Below are 21,746 nucleotides of genomic sequence, written 5' to 3'. Positions count from 1 at the left end.
TTGATTAGAAATACAATTTAATTAAACATGAATGGCGATTGTACAGTAATGACATTGTCAAGCAGCATATTTTACAGACTTTGAAAGGCACAAATACTAGAAGACCTTGCATCTTTAAAAAAGTAACATTCATTACTACCAGAGAATCTGATAAACTTACCAATTCTCTGCTCTTGATTGACCAAAAACATTAATACATAGTTTGATTATAATTATTCCCATCACCACTGATAAGGCAGGTCTACAGGCTCACTGACTTAAACATGTAAATGCTGAGAACTTACGAAATCATCTGTTTGACAGTAATGGGTACAGAACATTTTTCTGCTCAGTACACCTTATGAAATTTGAAGCAAGACCCATGGACTGGCATTCGGGTGGGACCGCAAAGAGTTGCATATTGTGCTGTATGCTATCAGTACAGATTTTAAGGGGAACACCTTTGCTTTAGGAGTTGAATTAATTGATGTATAAATTACATTTTCTGAAGCTTCAGGTGCAGGCTGGTACAGTACTTGATAAATCGGGACTTTGACATGTCTATATGATTGTTAGTAACACCGTGAAAAAACATTTGATGCTCTCCCAATAAATGTAACATTAAATCCATTGGCCTTTTGAAAATTTAACCATTGAAAAGTGTCATTTTACAAACAGTAAAACAGCAAGTGCAACTGATAGCCATCACGAAGCATAAATAGCCATCACGAGCCTTAGCACGAAGCATAAAATATTAAGTGTTCAACCCCATAGTCCCCACCCAAGGTTCAGTCTCCAATCCCAGGGTCCATTGTCTATCCTGGACAAAACTTGACACTACAAGGGGAGAAATTGCCCCCTGTGCTGGACATTTTTAATTTCTTAACACTAATTGTGCTTTTTATTTCATTATAAAACTGACATACTGTACACTATATATACAAAATGATATGGACACCCCTTCAAATCAGTGGACTCGGCTATTTTAGCCACACCGGTTGCTGACAGGTGTATGAAATTGAGCACACAGCCATGCAATCTCCACAGACAAACATTGGCAGTATAATTGCCTGACTGAAGAGCTCAGTGACTTTCAACGTAGCACCGTCATAGGATGCCACCTTTCCAACAAGTCAGTTTGTCAAATTTCTGCCCTGTTAGAGCTTCCCCGGTCAACTGTAAGTGCTGTTATTGTGAAGTGGAAATGTCTAGGAACAACAACGGCTCAGCCGCGAAGTGGTAGGCCACACAAGCTCACAGAACAGAACTGCCAAGTGCTGAAGCGTGTAAAGATAGTCTGTCCTTGGTTGTAACAACACTCACCACCGAGTTACAAACTGCCTCTGGATGCAATGTCAGCACTGTTCATTGGGAGCTTCATGAAATGGGTTTCCATGGCCAAGCAGCCGCACACAAGCCTAAGATCACTATGCTCAATGCTAAGCAACGGCTAGAGTGGTGTATAGCTCGCCGCCATTGGACTCTGGAGCAATGGAAACGTGTTTTCTGGAGTGATGAATCACGCTTCACCATCTGGCAGTCGAACGAATCTGGGTTTGGCGGATGCAAGGAGAACGCTACCTGTGCCAATTGTAAAGTTTGGTGGTGGAGGAATAATGGTCTGGGGTTGTTTTTCATGGTTCGGGCTAGCCCCCTTAGTTCCAGTGAAGGGAATTCTTAACGCTACAGCGTACAATGACATTCTGTGATTCCAACTTTGTGGCAACAGTTTGGGGAAGGATCTTTCCTGTTTCAGCAAGACAATGCCCCCGTGCACAAAGTGAGGTCCATACAGAAATGGTTTGTCGAAATCGGTGTGGAAGAACTTGACTGGCCTGCACAGAGCCCTGACCTCAACTCCATGGAACGCCAACTGCGAGCCAGACCTAATCGCCCAACATCAGTGCCCGACCTTACTAATGCTCTTGTGGCTGAATGGAAGCAAGTCCCCCCAGCAATGTTCCAAAATCTAGTGGAAAGCCTTCCCAGAAGAGTGGAGGCTGTTATAGCAGCAAAGGGGGGACCAACTCCATATTAATGCCCATGACTTTGGAATGAGATGTTCAACAAGCAGGTGTCCACATACTTTTGGTGATGTAGTGTACTTCTTTCAAACACTGGCCTAACTGCATCAGCCAGGTTGGAGAAATGTAGATACGAGGAGACAGTTTGTTTGAGCAGGTGAAGTAAAATTTTGTTCAGAGATATTATTGACCTCAGTGTTGTTTTGTTTTTTAAATGTTCACTTAACCAATTGACATTAAAGACAATAGTGGGGTCAGGCCAGGAGACTGGCTGGTGGAGTGTTTCTTTGGTCCCACATTTTTGGCTTTGGATTATAAATTCTCACCTAGATTGTTATGTAGGTGGATATTTGTCACTGTTAGATGTGATATCTATGATACAGACAAGGATCATAGATAGGATCATTATCACATCAAGCCCCAGACAAACTCATTCTGTTACCTTTGGTCAAAAGAAAGGGACACGTGCGGTTGTGAAACTGACTTGGATTTCAACTGCTAACATCACCCCATAGGCTGTGTTTAACCAGGCAGCCCAATTCCTATCTTTTGCCCAATTATTGGAAAAAGATCAGAATTGGGCTTCCTTTGTAAATGGAGCCATATAGTTTCATAAATACAATGTCAATCGGTGTAGAAAGACAGTTGATTGTTACCAGATTGTCTGATCATTGCATAAATTAGTAGTTAAAATCCTAATGGACTATTTCAGGCCTAATATCATTTGAAGCAAGTCTGGGCAAAATACCCTTTCAAACCCAGCATGACTGGATTGAAGGACACTTAACAAGTATTGTGGAGAACCTTAACTGATGCATAGGCACATTGGTGGAACACCAAACCTCTTCTACTGCTGCACTTCGAAAGAGACAGACCCCATCCAGTGGGGTCACAAAGGCAGCACATTGGACCACAGTAGAAATGTGTGAGTCTCGCTCCCCCAAGTTTTCCACTGTGACATGGGGGGCCGGTCCCCCAATACTTTAAACAGTGCATTGTGGTCCTTGGCTGGCAGTGCCATGTAACCGAATGGCTTCTAAAACCCTATTCCATTCAGTTCAGTTAAATGATACACATGCCATACATACAGTATCTAAATACAGTATTTACAGGTTAAAGTAATGTTTTGTAGTTTACAATATCACTGATTACCCAAGTGCCACGTCTAACATTGGTGAATAATGTATTGTTTACTACACATAAATAGATGACCTATGTCAGACTTAACGTAAAAATATATTTAAACACACTCATGAAAAAAGTAAGTAGTGCAATAGATGCAACGTATGGTAGCCAATACATTTGATCCAAGGGAGCTAGTTAACCAATAGATGCAACGTATGGTAGCCAATACATTTGATCCAAGGGGGCTAGTTAACCAATAGATGCAACGTATGGTAGCCAATACATTTGATCCAAGGGGCTAGTTAACCAATAGATGCAACGTATGGTAGCCAATACATTTGATCCAAGGGGGCTAGTTAACCAATAGATGCAACGTATGGTAGCCAATACATTTGATCCAAGGAGGCTAGTTAACCAATAGCCTCCAGCAACACTTCAAGAGAGTTCACTGATCATTCTGATGACACTAAAACCTCCTGAATCACAAACCGTTCAAAGTATTGTTCATTAAAGCACATCTAAAAAAGTGATGTATTTGAACACACCCTCGGTCACCCGACAACTAGTTAAACGCCAAACGTTGAAAAAAGGAATCCTCCACCTATTTTGAAAGTGTGTGTCTGTGAATGTGTGTGTATTGATTGTCCACAAACACATATTGTCCTCCTGTCCTGTGACCTATAGAGGCTATGGTTCAGTTCAGATGAGAATCTCCACCATGTCGTTGTCCTCCTGTTGAGGGGCTGATGTGGCCTGGGGGTGGGACTGCGCCAGGACACGCCTCTCCAGGGTACTGCTGTGGAACACTGGCACATCTACAGAAACACCGGGAGAAGGTTGGTCAACTGATCAAAGGGAACGTCTACCCCCAAAACAAACATTCGGCCTATTCCCCAAACCCCATATAATGCACTACTTTTGACCAGAGCCACATAAGTAGTGCACTATAAAGGGAATAGGCTATTTGCCTTAAAGAAAACATTATCCTGCACATTAAATTTGAATAGGCGATTTGACCCCATATTGCCCATCCAGAGCATCTGACCCACTCCCTCTTAACCTCTCCCCCCAGCTACTGCTTGGTTGAAACAAATGTGTGGTTCCTGGATTATTTCTTGAATTAGTCTTGTACCACTTTAAAACAGATTTTAAACAAAAGGCCATTTGCGTTTGGTTAGATCATTTTCCTAGAAACGATTCAGTTCAGCCTGAAGTGACGTTTGCCATTCTGCTATGTTAGCACTGCACATTGCAGAAGCATCCTGGTTGGTCACGTCAAGACTAATTGAAAGTTTATATTTCTCAAATTGCAGGCAGTGAACACTCTAAAATACGTCATATTAACTGGGTCTGGAAAAACTCTGGACCCTAGTTAAAAGCATATAATTAGGACCTGTGGTCAGGACAAACTGCTGGCCCTACTTGTGTCCACAGTGGATTGCACTAATATAGATTGCACTGTCCTACTGTACCTGCGATGCGGTCAGGTATGTAGACGGGGCTGGGGCTGGAGAGGCGGCTGGGCAGGGTCGTGCTCTGCAGGGCTGGGGTGCTGGGCTTGCTGCTAGCCTCCTGGCTCTGGCCCTTGTCTGTCTGAGTGCAGCTGTCCCTGCTGCCTGTCTTAGAGTGGCCTGCTGTCAGGGGCAGGACCGGGGAGGGAGATGACGAGATGGACTCTGTCCTCAGAGAATCGGTACGGTACTCTGGACCCAACAGAACTCCTGAGGGGAGGGAACAGAGAAGACCCGTTAGGCATGTGGTGGTGCTGGGTTACCCATGACAAGTTGTTTATTGATGCACATGGAAGCAAGTTGAAGTAAGATAAAATAGTCGATAGTAACAGACAGTACATTCAGCAGGATTCATATCAGCCTGTACTAGCAAGCACAGCACCTTTGATAATATTAAACTTCCCACCCTCCATCACCAGCAGACTATTACTCAGCCTGATGATTCAATGTTACTATTGAACTCTAAGTTACATTACAAACCCACAGCTGAAGACCATTCACACCCCTTTGTCTCTCCGTCATCACGCTCTGACCCACACATCTCAGGGGCCTGTGAATCAACTTCCTGTACCCTCCCTGCCCTCTTCCTCCTAACCAGACTTCCGGCTTTTGTCCCTCTACCCTGCATCTGAAATGACACCCTTATAGTTCACTACTTTTAACAAGAGGCCTAGACCAAGTCTAGTCAAAAGTAGTGCCCTCCCTATGTCTGCAGTTCTAGTATCGAACCCACTCAATTCAAATTAATCCATCAAATATAACAAGAGAAAACTCAAATAGCCTTTATCATGTGGCACATAACTCAACCAAACCCCATTAAAACCAATAGAATTCTTACCCAGGCTGCCCTTCCAGCTGCTGTCCTTGCGCTCTTCTGTGATGGGGGAGCTGCTGAGGCCCAAGCTGTGTGAGAGCAGGCCCGAGCCGCCCGTGTTGGCGATGGACATCAGAGACTTGGAGGGTCGCATGGTGGCCGCGGCGTCCCGGTCCTTGTTGGGATCCTTCCTGGAACGCTGGTGGAGCACTTTGATCATGGCATCCTTCTCTATGATCTGGGCGTGCAGGTTCTTGATCCTGTGGGACGGGACATGAGTATAGTTCTTAAAATAAAAGTACAACATCCTGCAAAGTGCAGACTGCATTAATATTTGAATGTGATTGTTCTCACTGATCATACAGAACACAATGGGAGTTAGACTGGATTTGACTTGGGTCACGGTTGCACTGAAGTTCTAGGATAAGTGGTTGTGTTAGGCTGTTAAGGATCGTATCTGTATAGTGCACTGTACAGAACATGATTATTATATGATATTGATAGGTTTAATGCCTCTCCAGACATTTTGAAGATCAGTTGATCTGAATAGACCTGTGCAGGATGTGTCTCAAACACACAACTATCTACCTGCTTTCCATGTCTAGACAGCGGCGGTTGGCCAGCAGGATCTCCTCCTCCTCCTTCTGGATACGAGCCTCCACTGACAGCTGCTGCTCATAGCTGCTGCTGGCGGAGTGGCTTATCACTGACGACGACGTGTCCCTCTGGGTGGCGACGGAGGCGGCGGCGTCTAAGGCAAACTGCCTCATGACGCTCTCCTCCAGGTACTTCTGCTCCCACTTGGTCATGTCTGCCTCCAGGGCCAGGATCCTCTCCTCCTTCTCCCTCAGATGCTCCATCAGAGCCGTGGCGTTATACTCCTGACTACTGCTGCTGCTCTGGGAGCCACCTTGTCTCTGGATGGGTGGAGGGGAGGAGAGGCAGGGAGACAATGGGGGTGGAAGGTGTGGCCGTCAGTGAACATAATTGTTCAAGAGCTCGACCTCCATCCAAGTGAGCAATCAAGTCACATTCACATTTGTATTACCAACACACACAATTTCTGCCTATATCATGGCCTATGGCAACACTGGCTGGTAGAGAGGCAAGGCTCCAAGTATGTCTGTAGTCTCTGTGGACCAGACAATCTGTCTGCTCCCAAAGGCTCTAATGGAATATACAGTACCAGTCAAACGTTTGGACACACCTAGTCATTCTAAGGGTTTTGACTGGTACTGTACATCACTCTCTTCCTCTCTCCTACTTCCCCTCCGGTGTTCTGTCATCTACAACCTTTCCCCCACATTCTCAGCATCCTTGAGGACCTGGCTGCGCTCTAGTAATGAGAAAACATTATGTGGTGCCCCGCTCGGCTCTGCTCAGACACACAGAAAGAGATAATGGAATTTAAGGAAGAGATCATCTCTGTTGGGACTGGGAGAGAGAGAGCCTGGAATTCTGGGTCAGGTCGCCCCGCTGACGCTGAATGCAGCTGAGATGCTGCACCGTCTCATAGGCAGGTTAGTATTTTTCATCATGAATCTATTTCTGGAGGCCGTTCTGTAGAGTGGTCACTAGCTGGCACAGCCACAAAGTCATAACATCTGATTTAAAGCTAACTCTAACCACACTGCTAACCCTAATGCTTAACACTAACCTTAAATTAAGACCAAAAAGCTAATTTTTCTTCACAATATAGCCAATTTTGACTTTGCAGCTGGCCTAAGGGGAAATCACTCAGTTCTACCTCCACCCCCCCTCGAGTGTACGTATGTTTTTTTTGTCCTAGCACTACACAGCTGATTCAAATAACCAACTCATCATCAAGCTTTGATCATTTGAATCAGCTGTGTAGTGCTACAGCAAAACTAAAACTTTGCCCCAGGACCGACTTTGGGAAACCCTGCTCTAGAGGGGTTCGAAAGGACGTTTCTTTTGAAGTGTCTGTCCTATCTGAGAGATACAAGAATGATCAGGAAACTTTTTTTTTACACATATTTAACCCCCTTTTTTAAGCTACTAAACTACTTCCATATACAGTGGGGGAACAAGTATTTGATACACTGACGATTTTGCAGGTTTTCCTACTTACAAAGCATGTAGAGGTCTGTAATTTTTTATCATAGTTACACTTCAACTGTGAGAGACAGAATCTAAAACAAAAATCCAGAAAAACACATTGTATGATTTTTAAGTAATTAATTTGCGTTTTATTGCATGACATAAGTATTTGATCACCTACCAACCAGTAAGAATTCCGTCTCTCACAGACCTGTTAGTTTTTCTTTAAGAAGCCCTCCTGTTCTCCACTCATTACATTTGATTTTATTTCACCTTTATTTAACCAGGTAGGCTAGTTGAGACCAAGTTCTCATTTGGAACTGCGACCTGGCCAAGATAAAGCATAGCAGTGTGAACAGACAACAACAGAGTTACACATGGAGTAAACAATAAACAAGTCAATAACATAGTAGGGGGAAAAAAAGAGAATCTATATACAATGTGTGCAAAAGGCATGAGGTAGGCAATAAATAGGCCATAGGAGCGAAAAATTACAATTTAGCAGATTAACACTGGGGTGATAAATCATCAGATGATCATGTGCAAGTAGAGATACTGGTGTGCAAAAGAGCAGAAAAGTAAATAAATAAAAACAGTATGGGGATGAGGTAGGTAAATTGGGTGGGCTATATACCGATGGACTATGTACAGCTGCAGCGATCGGTTAGCTGCTCAGATAGCAGATGTTTAAAGTTGTTGATGGAGATAAAAGTCTCCAACTTCAGAGATTTTTGCAATTCGTTCCAGTCGCAGGCAGCAGAGAACTGGAAGGAAAGGCGGCCAAATGAGGTTTTGGCTTTAGGGATGATCAGTGAGATACACCTGCTGGAGCGCGTGCTACGGGTGGGTGTTGCCATCGTGACCAGTGAACTGAGATAAGGCGGTGCTTTACCTAGCATAGCCTTGTAGATGACCTGTAGCCAGTGGGTCTGACGACGAACATGTAGCGAGGGCCAGCCGACTAGAGCATACAGGTCGCAGTGGTGGGTGGTATAAGATGCTTTAGTAACAAAACGGATGGCACTGTGATAAACTGCATCCAGTTTGCTGAGTAGAGTATTGGAAGCTATTTTGTAGATGACGTCGCCGAAGTCGAGGATCGGTAGGATAGTCAGTTTTACTAGGGTAAGTTTGGCGGCGTGAGTGAAGGAGGCTTTGTTGCGAAATAGAAAGCCGACTCTAGATTTGATTTCGGATTGGAGATGTTTGATATGAGTCTGGAAGGAGAGTTTGCAGTCTAGCCAGACACCTAGGTACTTATAGATGTCCACATATTCTAGGTCGGAACCATCCAGGGTGGTGATGCTAGTCGGGCGTGCGGGTGCAGGCAGCGACTGGTTGAAAAGCATGCATTTGGTTTTACTAGCTTTTAAGAGCACTTGGAGGCCACGGAAGGAGTGTTGTATGGCATTGAAGCTCGTTTGGAGGTTAGATAGCACAGTGTCCAAGGAAGGGGCAGAAGTATACAGAATGGTGTCGTCTGCGTAGAGGTGGATCAGGGAATCGCCCGCAGCAAGAGCAACATCATTGATATATACAGAGAAAAGAGTCAGCCCGAGAATTGAACCTTGTGGTACCCCCATAGAGACTGCCAGAGGACCGGACAACATGCCCTCCGATTTGACACACTGAACTCTATTAGAGAAGTAGTTGGTGAACCAGGCAAGGCAGTCATTAGAAAAACCGAGGCTACTGAGTCTGCTGATAAGAATATGGTGATTGACAGAGTCGAAAGCCTTGGCCAGGTCGATGAAGACGGCTGCACAGTACTGTCTTTTATCGATGGCGGTTATGATATCGTTTAGTACCTTGAGCGTGGCTGAGGTGCACCCGTGACCGGCTCAGAAACCGGATTGCACAGCGGAGAAGGTACGGTGGGATTCGAGATGGTCAGTGATCCGTTTGTTGACTTGGCTTTCGAAGACCTTAGGCAGGGCAGGATTGATTTAGGTCTGTAACAGTTTGGGTCCAGGGTGTCTCCCCCTTTGAAGAGGGGGATGACCGCGGCAGCTTTCCAATCCTTGGGGATCTCAGATGATACGAAGGAGAGGTTGAACAGGCTGGTAATAGGGTGTGCGACAATGGCGGCGGACAGTTTCAGAAATAGAGGGTCCAGATTGTCAAGTCCAGCTGATTTGTATGGGTCCAGATTTTGCAGCTCTTTCAGAACATCTGCTATCTGGATTTGGGTAAAGGAGAAGCTGAGGAGGCTTGGGCGAGTAGCAGCGGGGGGGAGGGGGGGGGAGAGCTGTTGGCCAAGGTTGGAGTAGCCAGGAGGAAGGCATGGCCAGCCGTTGAGAAATGCTTGTTGAAGTCTTCGATTATCACAGATTTATCGGTGGTGACCGTGTTACCTAGCCTCAGTGCAGTGGGCAGCTGGGAGGAGGTGCTCTTGTTCTCCATGGACTTTACAGTGTCCCAGAACTTTTTGGAGTTAGAGCTACAGGATGCAAATTTCTGCTTGAAAAAGCTGGCCTTTGCTTTCCTGACTGACTCCGTGTATTGGTTCCTGACTTCCCTGAACAGTTGCATATCGCAGGGACTATTCGATGCTATTGCAGTTCGCCACAGGATGTTTTTGTGCTGGTCGAGGGCAGTCAGGTCTGGAGTGAACCAAGGGCTATATCTGTTCTTGTCTCGAGATGAGATCCTCAGACCCCTTGTGAGACCATATGCTGACACATGCACATGTGGCCTGCTGGAGGTCATTTTGCAGGGCGCTGGCAGTGCACCTCCTTGCACAAAGGTGGAGGTAGCGGTCCTGCTGCTGGGTTGTTGCCCTCCTACGGCCTCCTCCACGTCTCCTGATGTACTGGCCTGTCTCCTGGTAGCGCCTCCATGCTCTGGACACGACGCTGACAGACACAGCAAACCTTTTTGCCACAGCTCGCATTGATGTGCCATCCTGGATGAGCTGCACTACCTGAGCCACTTGTGTGGGTTGTAGACTCCGTCTCATGCTACCACTAGAGTGAGAGCACCGCCAGCATTCAAAAGTGACCAAAACATCAGCCAGGAAGCATAGGAACTGAGAAGTGGTCTGTGGTCACCACCTGCAGAATCACTCCTTTTTTCGGGGTGTCTTGCTAATTGCCTATAATTTCCATCTTTTGTCTATTCCATTTGCCCAACAGCATGTGAAATTTATTGTCAATCAGTGTTGCTTCCTAAGTGGACAGTTTGATTTCACAGAAGTGTGATTGACTTGGAGTTACATTGTGTTGTTTAAGTGTTCCCTTTATTTTTTTGAGCAGCGTATATTAAAATGTTAAAAATAAAGAAAAACCCTTGAATGAGTAGGTGTGTCCAAACCGTTAACTGGTACTGTACATCCATTCATTTTTTAAACTGGTCCCAGGCTGCCTTCAGGGCGTTCTGGAGCAAAACAACCCACATGAATGTGTTGGTGAGAGGCTCACCTTAGAGGGGTCATATTAGTATGTAGCCCAAACTGTTCGGACGCTACAGACGTTTTCGTGAGATGTTGTGGATTGAGAGGCAGACCATGCAAAACAAAATTATATTTCTATCTGACGGATTTTGCTGTGGATTTTCTTTTAATGCAAATTAGATTTTCACGGGGGCCCCGGGAATTCAATCAAGTAGGTTAACACACCATGTGTGTCTGAGTGTGTGTGCTTCTCTCACCTGCTGCATGCGCAGTGACTCCAGCTCCCGCTCCAGCCGTGTGCGTAAGCGGTGCTCCAGCTGCTCTCTCTTCTCACAGGCAGCCTGGAGCTGGGCTAGGGCCTGCTGCATGCGCTCCACCTTCTCCACATATACCTGCTTCTTCTTCAGCTGCAGCCAGGGAGACAAAACATACAGACAGGATGTGGTCAGGGCACAGACAGGAAGTAGACAGGAAGTGGGAGGTTTGCATTCCATTCCAGAAACCTGCTCCTCCCTTTAACCGACTTGTTGGTGAAAGCAATGGTTTCCCCTTGTTTGCACCACAATATAATTGCTCTCATCTAAGGAATGAAAAGACAGGAGTTGAAATACAGCTAGGGAGGAAACAGGGAAACAGGTGAGACTTTGTTTCACCTATGCCCCCCTTCCTCCAAACATCCACCACCCAGCGCCCCAACCCAAGATAATGCAGTCTGTATCTACAATACCCATGTTTCAATGTCCCTCTGCACTGCAGCCCCTTTGAACTGCAGCAGGAGCTGTAATTGGCTTTACTCAATGGACTGATTTAGCTCAGGGACACTCTTTTTTAAAGAAAGAAGAGAGGAAAAGAGAGAAAGAGGGACAAATAGAGGAGCATATACAGAGTTCCCACACTGACAGAGAAACAGAGAGAGCAGGCCAAGAATCTGGCACTGTTCAGAGCTCTTTCATGGCAGATATAAAACTCCAACTCAACAGCCTTTGTTCAAGGAAACAAGCGTGGGTTTGTGGCGGTGCCGGGCAGAAGTGGAGCAGCTCTGTGCTTTTTAGGACACTCCAGGTCTGTTTCCTGCTTCGCTCGGCCCCAACTGGCTAACTAGCCATCTGGGCTATTTCAGACACATTACCAGCCAACCAACAGAACCAACCAGCCAGGGGTATCAAAGCTCGGAGCAGCTCCACATGAGAATTTTGTCCAGGTCCACATAGAGGCCAGTCTTTTGGGCCATTCCTCTGGCCTCTAGGAGGCTGGGCCATGAATGATGTTTTGAGTAAATATAAACAACCCATTTTGCAGTCGTTTGTCTTATCTTTTAAACAGTCCAAATCAACCCCATGAATCACAACTCAACACATACCAGACCCCATCTTCAGCCAATGACGTCATCAATACCAAGTGATAGGATGGATGACACTGTGGTTCAATACGGATATTCTCAGGCTATCAAGCTTAATGGTGACACGACAGGGAACAGAGGTTGGCCGATTAATTCGGACCAATTTCAAGTTTTCATAACAATAGGTATTTTTGTATGCCGATTATGGCCCGATTACATTGCATTCCACGAGGAAACTGCGTGGCAGGCTGACCACCTGTTACGCCATTGCAGCAAGGAGCCAAGGTAAGTTGCTAGCTAGCATTAAACTTATCTTATAAAAAACAATCAATCTTCTTCTATTAATTTATCATTGAATCACAGCCTACTTCGCCAAATGGGTGATGATTTAACAAAAGAACATTCACGAAAAAAAGCACAATCGTTGCACGAATGTACCTAACCATAAACATCAATGCCTTTCTTAAAAACAATACACAGAAGTATATATTTTTTAAACCTGCATATTTAGTTCAAATAAATTAATGTTAGCAGGCAATATTAACTAGGGAAATTGGGTCACTTCTCTTGCATTCATTGCACGCAGAGTCAGGGTATATGCAACAGTTTGGGCCGCCTGGCTCGGTGCGAACTAATTTGCCAGATTTTTACATAATTATGACATAACATTGAAGGTTGTGCAATGTAACAGAAATATTTAGACTTGGGGTTGCCAACCGTTCGATAAAATACGGAACGGTTCTGTATTTTCCTGAAAGAATAAACATTTTGTTTCCGAAATTATAGTTTCCGGATTTGACCATATTAATGACCAAAGGCTCATATTTCTGTGTTTATTATACACTGCTCAAAAAAATAAAGGGAACACTTAAACAACACAATGTAACTCCAAGTCAATCACACTTCTGTGAAATCAAACTGTCCACTTAGGAAGCAACACTGATTGAAAATAAATTTCACATGCTGTTGTGCAAATGGAATAGACAAAAGGTGGAAATTATAGGCAATTAGCAAGACACCCCCCCAAAACAGGAGTGATTCTGCAGGTGGTGACCACAGACCACTTCTCAGTTCCTATGCTTCCTGGCTGATGTTTTGGTCACTTTTGAATGCTGGCGGTGCTCTCACTCTAGTGGTAGCATGAGACGGAGTCTACAACCCACACAAGTGGCTCAGGTAGTGCAGTTCATCCAGGATGGCACATCAATGCGAACTGTGGCAAAAAGGTTTGCTGGGTCTGTCAGCGTAGTGTCCAGAGCATGCAGGCGCTACCAGGAGACAGGCCAGTACATCAGGAGACGTGGAGGAGGCCGTAGGAGGGCAACAACCCAGCAGCAGGACCGGTACCTCCGCCTTAGTGCAAGGAGGTGCACTGCCAGAGCCCTGCAAAATGACCTCCAGCAGGCCACAAATGTGCATGTGTCAGCATATGGTCTCACAAGGGGTCTGAGGATCTCATCTCGGTACCTAATGGCAGTCAGGCTACCTCTGGCGAGCACATGGAGGGCTGTGCGGCCCCACAAAGAAATGCCACCCCACACCGTGACTGACCCATCGCCAAAACGGTCATGCTGGAGGATGTTGCAGGCAGCAGAACGTTCTCCACGGCGTCTCCAGACTCTGTCACGTCTGTCACATGTGCTCATGTGCTCAGTGTGAACCTGCTTTCATCTGTGAAGAGCACAGGGCGCCAGTGGCGAATTTGCCAATCTTGGTGTTCTCTGGCAAATGCCAAACGTCCTGCACGGTGTTGGGCTGTAAGCACAACCCCCAACTGTGGACGTCGGGCCCTCATACCACCCTCATGGAGTCTGTTTCTGACCGTTTGAGCAGACACATGCACATTTGTGGCCTGCTGGAGGTCATTTTGCAGGGCGCTGGCAGTGCACCTCCTTGCACAAAGGCGGAGGTAGCGGTCCTGCTGCTGGGTTGTTGCCCTCCTACGGCCTCCTCCACGTCTCCTGATGTACTGGCCTGTCTCCTGGTAGCGCCTGCATGCTCTAGACCACAGGTGTCAAACTCATTCCACGGAGGGCCGAGTGTCTGCGGGTTTTCGCTCCACCCTTGTACTTGATTGATGAATTAACATCACTAATTAGTTAGGAACTCCCCACACCTGGTTGTCTAGGGCTTTATTGAAAGGAAAAACCAAAAACCTGCAGACACTAGGCCCTCCGTGGAATGAGTTTGACACCCCTGCTCTAGACACTACGCTGACAGACCCAGCAAACCTTTTTGCCACAGTTCGCATTGATGTGCCATCCTGGATGAACTGCACTACCTGAGCCACTTGTGTGGGTTGTAGACTCCGTCTCATGCTACCACTAGAGTGAGAGCACCGCCAGCATTCAAAAGTGACCAAAACATCAGCCAGGAAGCATAGGAACTGAGAAGTGGTCTGTGGTCACCACCTGCAGAATCACTCCTGTTTTGGGGGGTGTCTTGCTAATTGCCTATAATTTCCACCTTTTGTCTATTCTATTTGCACAACAGCATGTGAAATTTATTGTCAATCAGTGTTGCTTCCTAAGTGGACAGTTTGATTTCACAGAAGTGTGAATGACTTGGAGATACATTGTGTTATTTAAGTGTTCCCTTAATTATAATACACTGCTCAAAAAAATAAAGTCAATGATTTGATAGAGAAGTCTGACTGAGCGGTGGTAGGCAGCAGCAGGCTCGTAAGAATTCATTCAAACTTGACTGCGTTTGCCAGCAGCTCTTAGCAATGCTTGAATCACAGCGCTGTTTATGACTTCAAGCCTATCAACTTCTGAGATTAGGCTGGCAATACTAAAGTGCCTATTAAAACATCCAATAGTCAAAGGTAGAGAGAGAAATAGTCGACTTGTCATAATTCCTATAATAACTACAACCTAAAACTTCTTAACTGGGAATATTGAAGAACTGGGAATATTGAACCACCAGCTTTCATATATGTTCTCATGTTCTGAGCAAGGAACTTAAACTTTAGCTTTTTTACATGGCACATATTGCACTTTTACTTTCTTCTCCAACACTGTGTTTTTGCATTATTTAAACCAAATTGAGTATGTTTCATTATTTATTTATGTATTATATTAAGTTAAAATAAAAGTGTTCATTCAGTATTGTTGTAATTGTCATTATAACAAATATATATATATATATATATATATATATATATATATATATATATATATATATATATATATATATATATATATATATATATATATATTTATATTTAATTGGCCGATTAATCGGCATCGGCTTTTTTGGGGTCCTCCAATAAATCGGTATCGGCGTTGAAAAATCATAATCGGTTGACCTCCAGAACATAGTAGCTAGATTATTTTACACTCAACAGAAACTCATGCCTTGTCCACCAGGGGGCATAAATATACCCTCATTCAATCAACTGAACTAATGCCAGGAAGTAGTCAAGTATCCAAGACATTTCTGATATCACCTATTCATGAAGCAACAGCGAGAACATCATGGCTGCGTTTACACAGGCAGCCTAATTCGGATCTTTTTCAAATATAATTGGTCTTTTGACCAATCAGATCAGCTCTTTTGCCAATAATTGGGCAACATATCAGAATTTGATTGCCTGTGTAAACACAGCATATGACAGTCAGATCCTCACCTCCTCCTCCAGTTTGACTACTTTGGCCTGGGCGTTGTTGAGAGCCTGGTCCCTGATCTCAATGTGTCGTCTCTGGTCGTCCGTGGAAGAGTGCAGGGAGTTCAGCTCTATCTCCAGCTTCTCCTTCTCACGCACCGTCTCTTTGTCTGGGAGACACAAACAACACACTGAGGTCTAGCCCTTTAAAAAAAGTGATCTTCCTTTCATTTAATAAAAATAGTTCTGTCATGAGGTGACTTTTTTAAAATGGTGTTCTCCATATTAACTAAACATCTTAAACAGTGTTTTGTGTGTGTGTCATTTTTGTTAAAAATATGCAACTTGTATTGAATAAGTAGTGTTTTTACAGTACATGAACCCCAGACCCTTTGCCTGGTTCTTTTTCTAACTGATGAGGCCACACAGAGGTATGTTCAGAGTGGATGTAGAATGTCATAGAGGCTTGGTCTAGCCTGGAGTTCCCTGATAGTGTGAGTGATTTGCTCACTCTGGGTGAGTAGCTGAGAGATGGTCTTGCGGTTGTCTTCCGTTCCCTCCCACTCCTTAGCAGCTAGCTGCTTGTTGGCAGTATCCATGCGCTCTGCAACAGAGAATGGCATTGCCAAAGTCGGGTCTGAGCCAGCCTGAGGGCCTAGTGGCCAAAGAGACACACACACACACACACACACACACACACACTTGTGCGTGCACACGCATACATAAATATGCTCTTATTTTTGTAAATCAAATATTTGCAGGAATTAGATCATAATATGGCAACAACCTGGTCAAATGGGAATAAAGCTCCTTAAAGAGAACACTCTTAAACTCTTTGCAGAGTTGCACATTCCATGTAACCAGCCTCTAGTTAATATGCAGGATATGCGTGGTGGGTATGGGGATTTTGGTGCTATTAAACAGCTCAAACAGACTTTCAACACACGGCTCTGTGATTGTGTAAATGTAGCCGTACAGCCAATGGAATATGGAGGTGGAGGGAATTCATAATCCCCTGAAGAGAATTTAATAAGCCCGGAATCAACGTGGAACGGCTCTAAGTTCTTAAGATCCCAGCCTTCGTTCCACTCACATTAAACGCCTTGGGACCCGGTTGCTCGGCAAAATGGAGCAAGCAAAAATAAAAACACTTTTATATGCGCACATTTCTCCGCAGAGGAGGTGGTGGTGGTGATCATACTCTTTGGAGTATTATTTATTTGTAATTTAAAAACATGGTGCAAATATTATTTAGTGTCCTCTTGATACCCACTCCGGTCCCACAACTCTTCAACCTCCTAACCCTCCCTACCCCACCATCCCATGAACATCACAATTACTTATTGTAGGTAAACTACAACCAAAAAGTAAGAAAGAACTGAAAAGTATGTTAAGAATTGAGTCAGGAGAACATTGTCCTGAAACAAAACACGCCATTATTTCTGGGCCAAACGTTTCGGGTGACACGACCAAATGCACACAGAAATGTGAGCTATAGATCTGTCATTCTCATTGAAAACAGGTCTAAGAAGCGGTAGATCTGTTGTATGTGACTATTTCTATGCTTTCCGTGCTTAAGTTTAGTTTTTGCTTCTTTTACTTTTGTACACCATCTTCAAAACAGCTGAAAATACAATATTTTGGATTATTGAACAGATATTTCACAGCGGTTTAGATCGTACAATGATTCTCTACACTATACATTGCTTGTTTTGTCAAACTGAAATAAGGCCAACTATTAGAATTTTAGCAACCAGGAAATGGCGGAGCGATATCTGCATTTTGCACCTTTAAAATAATATTTTGTTGAGTGTCAAGTCAACTAGGCTGGGCCATGAAACATACAGAAAGCATTCCAGAAACAAATATTCAGTTCCATTTCCATTCCGTGTTTCTCGAAACACAACAATGACTGGGGTATACGTTTAGCCTAAACCCCCAAACATGGAGCAAGATCCATTTCACATGTGTACCGCTGCCAATACAATAGGGGGGAAAAAGAGAGGAAGGAAAGACCCCCCAAAAAAGTTATATGCGATTTGTTGTAAAAGCTTGGAATCTCCCCATGGACCCGGTCTGGGCAGGGAGCCATGAATTGAGGTTTCTCTTTCCTCTGCAGGACTGAAGAGCCCAGTGAAGTAGAGACAAGAGACATGAAACTGCCCCCACCCACTCAGCTACAGCTCAGAAATTCCTACAGAAACAGAGTGTGAGGATTGGAGTGCTAAGGGTCTATGGTCTGCTTTATAGTAAAGATATGAATTTGAGACTTTGGACTGCCTGTAAACACTAGCATATCTAATTTATTGATCATATTGATTCATTGACAGATCAACCAATTGATTGCTCTTACTTTTGCTCAGTACTTTTCCACTGTGCCAAAGTCAATACTAGGGCTGTGCCGGTCATGAAAATGTGTCAGCTGGTTATTGGCATGCAAAAGTCTGCCGGTCCCACGGTAATTGACTGTTAACTTCTTATGGCTACAGGGGCAGTATTGAGTAGCTTGGATGAAAGGTGCACAGAGGTGCCCAGAGTAAACGGCCTGCTCCTCAGTCATAGTTGCTAATATATGCATATTATTATTAGTATTGGATAGAAAAATACTCAGACATTAAAAACTTCAGAGTTAAAAGAACTCATATGGCAGGCAAAAACCTGAGAAGCTCCACTTCCTGTTTGGATTTTTTCTGAAGCTGGTGGATTTTCAACCAAGCTCTCATTGAAATTACAGCGAGATATGGATGAGTTTTCACTTCCTACGGCTTCCACTAGATGTCAAGTCAATAGAACTTTGTCTGATGACTCTAATGTGAAGGGGGGCCAAAGGAGACAGGAATTAGTAATCACTGCCATGAGGTGACCACGCATTGAACACGCGCCTTCACATGAGGAGGACCTCCGTTCCACCGCTCTTCTGAAGTCAATCTAATTCTCCGGTTGGAACGTTATTCAAGATGTATGTTAACAACATTCTAAAGATTGATTCAATACATCGATTGACATGTTTCTACTGACTGTTACGGAACTTTTAGACATTTCGTCACGTTTTAGTGAACGCGCTTTGTGACTTTGGAATTGTTTACCAAACGCGCTAACCAAAGTAGCTAATTGGACATAAATAACGGACATTATCGAACAAATCAAGCATTTATTGTGGACCTGGGATTCCTGGGAGTGCATTGTGATGAAGATCAAAGGTAAGGGAATATTTATCATGTAATTTCTGGTTTCTGTTGACTCCAACATGGCGGCTAATTTGACTCTTGTTCTGAGCTCCGTCTCAAATTATTGCATGGTTTGCTTTCTCCGTAAAGTTTTTGAAATCTGACACCGCGGTTGCATTAAGGAGAGGTATATCTATAATTCCATGTGTATAACTTGTATTATCATCTACATTTATGATGAGTATTTATGTTGAAACGATGTGGCTATGCAAAAATCAATGGATGTTTTTGGAACTAGTGAATGTAACGCGCCAATGTAAACTCTTTTGTTATAAATATGAACTTTATCAAACAAAACATGCATGTATTGTGTAACATGAAGTCCTATGAGTGTCATCTGATGAAGATAATCAAAGGTTAGGGATTCATTTTAGCTATATTTCTGCTTTTGACTGCTATCTTTTGCTGGAAAAATGGCTGTGCTTATTGTGGTGACCTAACATAATTGTTTGTAGTGCTTTCGCTGAAAAGCATATTTGAAATCGGACACTTTGTGGGATTAACAACAAGATTACCTTTAAAATGGTATAAGACACATGTATGTCTGAGGAATTTTAATTATGAGATTTCTGTTTTTTGAATTTGGCGCCCTGCACTTCGACTGGCTGTTGTCATATCGGTCCCGTTACCAGGACTTCAGCCATATTAAGACTTTCAGACCATGAGAAACAAGATTCTCTGGTCTGATGAAACAAAGATTGAACTCTTTGTCCTGAATGCCAAACGTCACGTCTGGAGGAAACCTGTCACCATCCCTACGGTGAAGCATGGTGTTGGCAGCATCATGCCGTGGGGATGTTTTTCAGTGGCAGGGACTGGGAGACTAGTCAGGATCGAGGGAAAGATGAATGCAGCAAAGTACAGAAATATCCTTGATGAAAACCTGCTCCAGAGCGCTCATGACCTCAGACTGGGACGAAGGTTCACCTTCCAACAAGACAACGACCCTAAGCACACAGCCAAGACAACACAGGAGTGGCTTCGGGACAAGTCTCTGAATGTCCTCGAGTGGCCCAGCCAGAGCCCGAACTTGAAACCGATCAAACATCTCTGAAGAGACCTGAAAGTAGCTGTGCAGAAACGCTCCCCATCCAACCTGACAGAGCTTAAGAGGATCTGCAGAGATTGGGCGAAACGCCGTAAATACATGTGTGCCAAGCATGTAGCGTCATACCCAAGAAGACTCAAGGCTGTAATCGCTGTCAAAGGTGCTTCAAATTACTGAGTAAAGGGTCTGAATACTTATGTAAATGTGATATTATAATAAAATAAAAAAATATTAGCAAAATGTCTAAACCTGTTTTTGGGGTATTGTGTGAAGATTGATGAGGGGAAAAAAACAATTTAATAAATTTTAGATTAAGACTGTAACGTAACAAAATGTGGAAAAAGTAAAGGGGTCTGTATACCTCCCAAAGACACTAAATCCTGTGCCATTTTTATATTACATGATTTCATAGTAAAAAGAATATAATAGAAAGGATATTTTTCCCCATTACAGAGCGAGTGCGCATGTGAAGTGACTATGTTGAGCGTAAAAGTGATAATTCAAAACATGTCCTATATGCTAGATTGAGTTATTTGGCAACTTTATTTGTGAACAAAACAAACCTTAGAATGTCTTAGAAATCAACACATATATGGGCAGCATGATGCGACTATAAAAAAAGCTTGCGCTCTGTTCCTTGCCTCAGGCTGCAAATGCTGTTCTCATCAAATTATCATATTTTCACCCATCGGGCTATTCACAATTTAAACTCGTCTTTACGTAAAAAAAAATGATTTAGAATGGCCCATTATCAAATGGGGGGGGGACATGTTATCCATATGTACTCCAAGAGGCTGCACCAAAGGTGATACTCCGCCCAAACTCTGTATGCCATGGGCTAACCAACCGTATGCCTGCAACTACACACTGTTTAATTCGGGGAGCCAAGTGAAATCGGTTCGGGAACATTGATAGTAACATGTTTTTATAGCAAAACATATTTCATTAAACTGTTGACAGCCCCTCTCTCTGCGTGCTGGAGAAAGGAATGAAGGAGAGAGAGGAGATGGAAATGCATGGTGGTGAGATATTCTGTAGCTAAAAGGTAATGTGTCAGCCTATTCATTATGAACATATAACAAATGCCCCACTACTAGGCCAGTCAAAATCAAATACAAATTGTAGGCTAAGTCTGTAAGCCGCCCTGTACAGGTAGCCTAGTGGTTAGAGCGTTGAGCCAGTAACCGAAAGGTTGCTAGATTGAATCCCCGAGCTGACAAGGTAAAAATCTGCCGTTCTGCCCCTGAACAAGGCAGTGTTCATAGGCCATCATTGTAAATAATTTGTTCTTAACTGATTTGCCTAGTTAAATAAAGGTTAAATGTAAAATTACAGTCAATGAACCAACAGCATGGTCTAGGTCTGTACGTTCTCTCCCAGACTCATGGATAGAAAGGTTTGAGTGTAGCATAAAGTAACCAGTCCATCCAGTATGCATAATAATACAGTCCACACTCCAAGGCCATTACTAGAATGAGTTGAATTTGAGTATAGGCTAGACCAATTATGTACCAAAGACATCTTAAAATCAGCTTTTTTTGTGATTTTCTGCCGTGTGTAAAATGTGGTAGGCTATGTATTGTATTGTGGTAGGCTATGTATTGCACAGTCTATTCTTTT

The 21,746-nt window shown here is 43.9% G+C and overlaps 1 protein-coding gene across 3 annotated transcripts in view; it reads right to left on the bottom strand.

The window, feature by feature from the left end:
* LOC129818328 (angiomotin-like) overlaps window positions 1-21,746 on the bottom strand; it is a 58,325-nt gene continuing 36,579 nt past the window's right edge. For all 3 annotated transcript variants that reach the window (XM_055874108.1, XM_055874117.1, XM_055874126.1), the window contains 7 exons: window positions 16,363-16,455; window positions 15,876-16,021; window positions 11,163-11,312; window positions 6,042-6,370; window positions 5,478-5,713; window positions 4,601-4,849; window positions 1-3,943 (listed from right to left, as the gene is read on the bottom strand). In XM_055874108.1, the coding sequence (XP_055730083.1) occupies window positions 3,828-3,943; window positions 4,601-4,849; window positions 5,478-5,713; window positions 6,042-6,370; window positions 11,163-11,312; window positions 15,876-16,021; window positions 16,363-16,455 (1,319 nt within the window). In that variant the 3' untranslated portion in view covers window positions 1-3,827. The remainder of the gene's footprint in view (window positions 3,944-4,600; window positions 4,850-5,477; window positions 5,714-6,041; window positions 6,371-11,162; window positions 11,313-15,875; window positions 16,022-16,362; window positions 16,456-21,746) is intronic.

This window comes from Salvelinus fontinalis, chromosome 2, assembly GCF_029448725.1.
Source record: "Salvelinus fontinalis isolate EN_2023a chromosome 2, ASM2944872v1, whole genome shotgun sequence".
Classification (NCBI taxonomy): domain Eukaryota; kingdom Metazoa; phylum Chordata; class Actinopteri; order Salmoniformes; family Salmonidae; genus Salvelinus; species Salvelinus fontinalis.
This window is presented reverse-complemented; position numbering and strand designations above follow the sequence as displayed.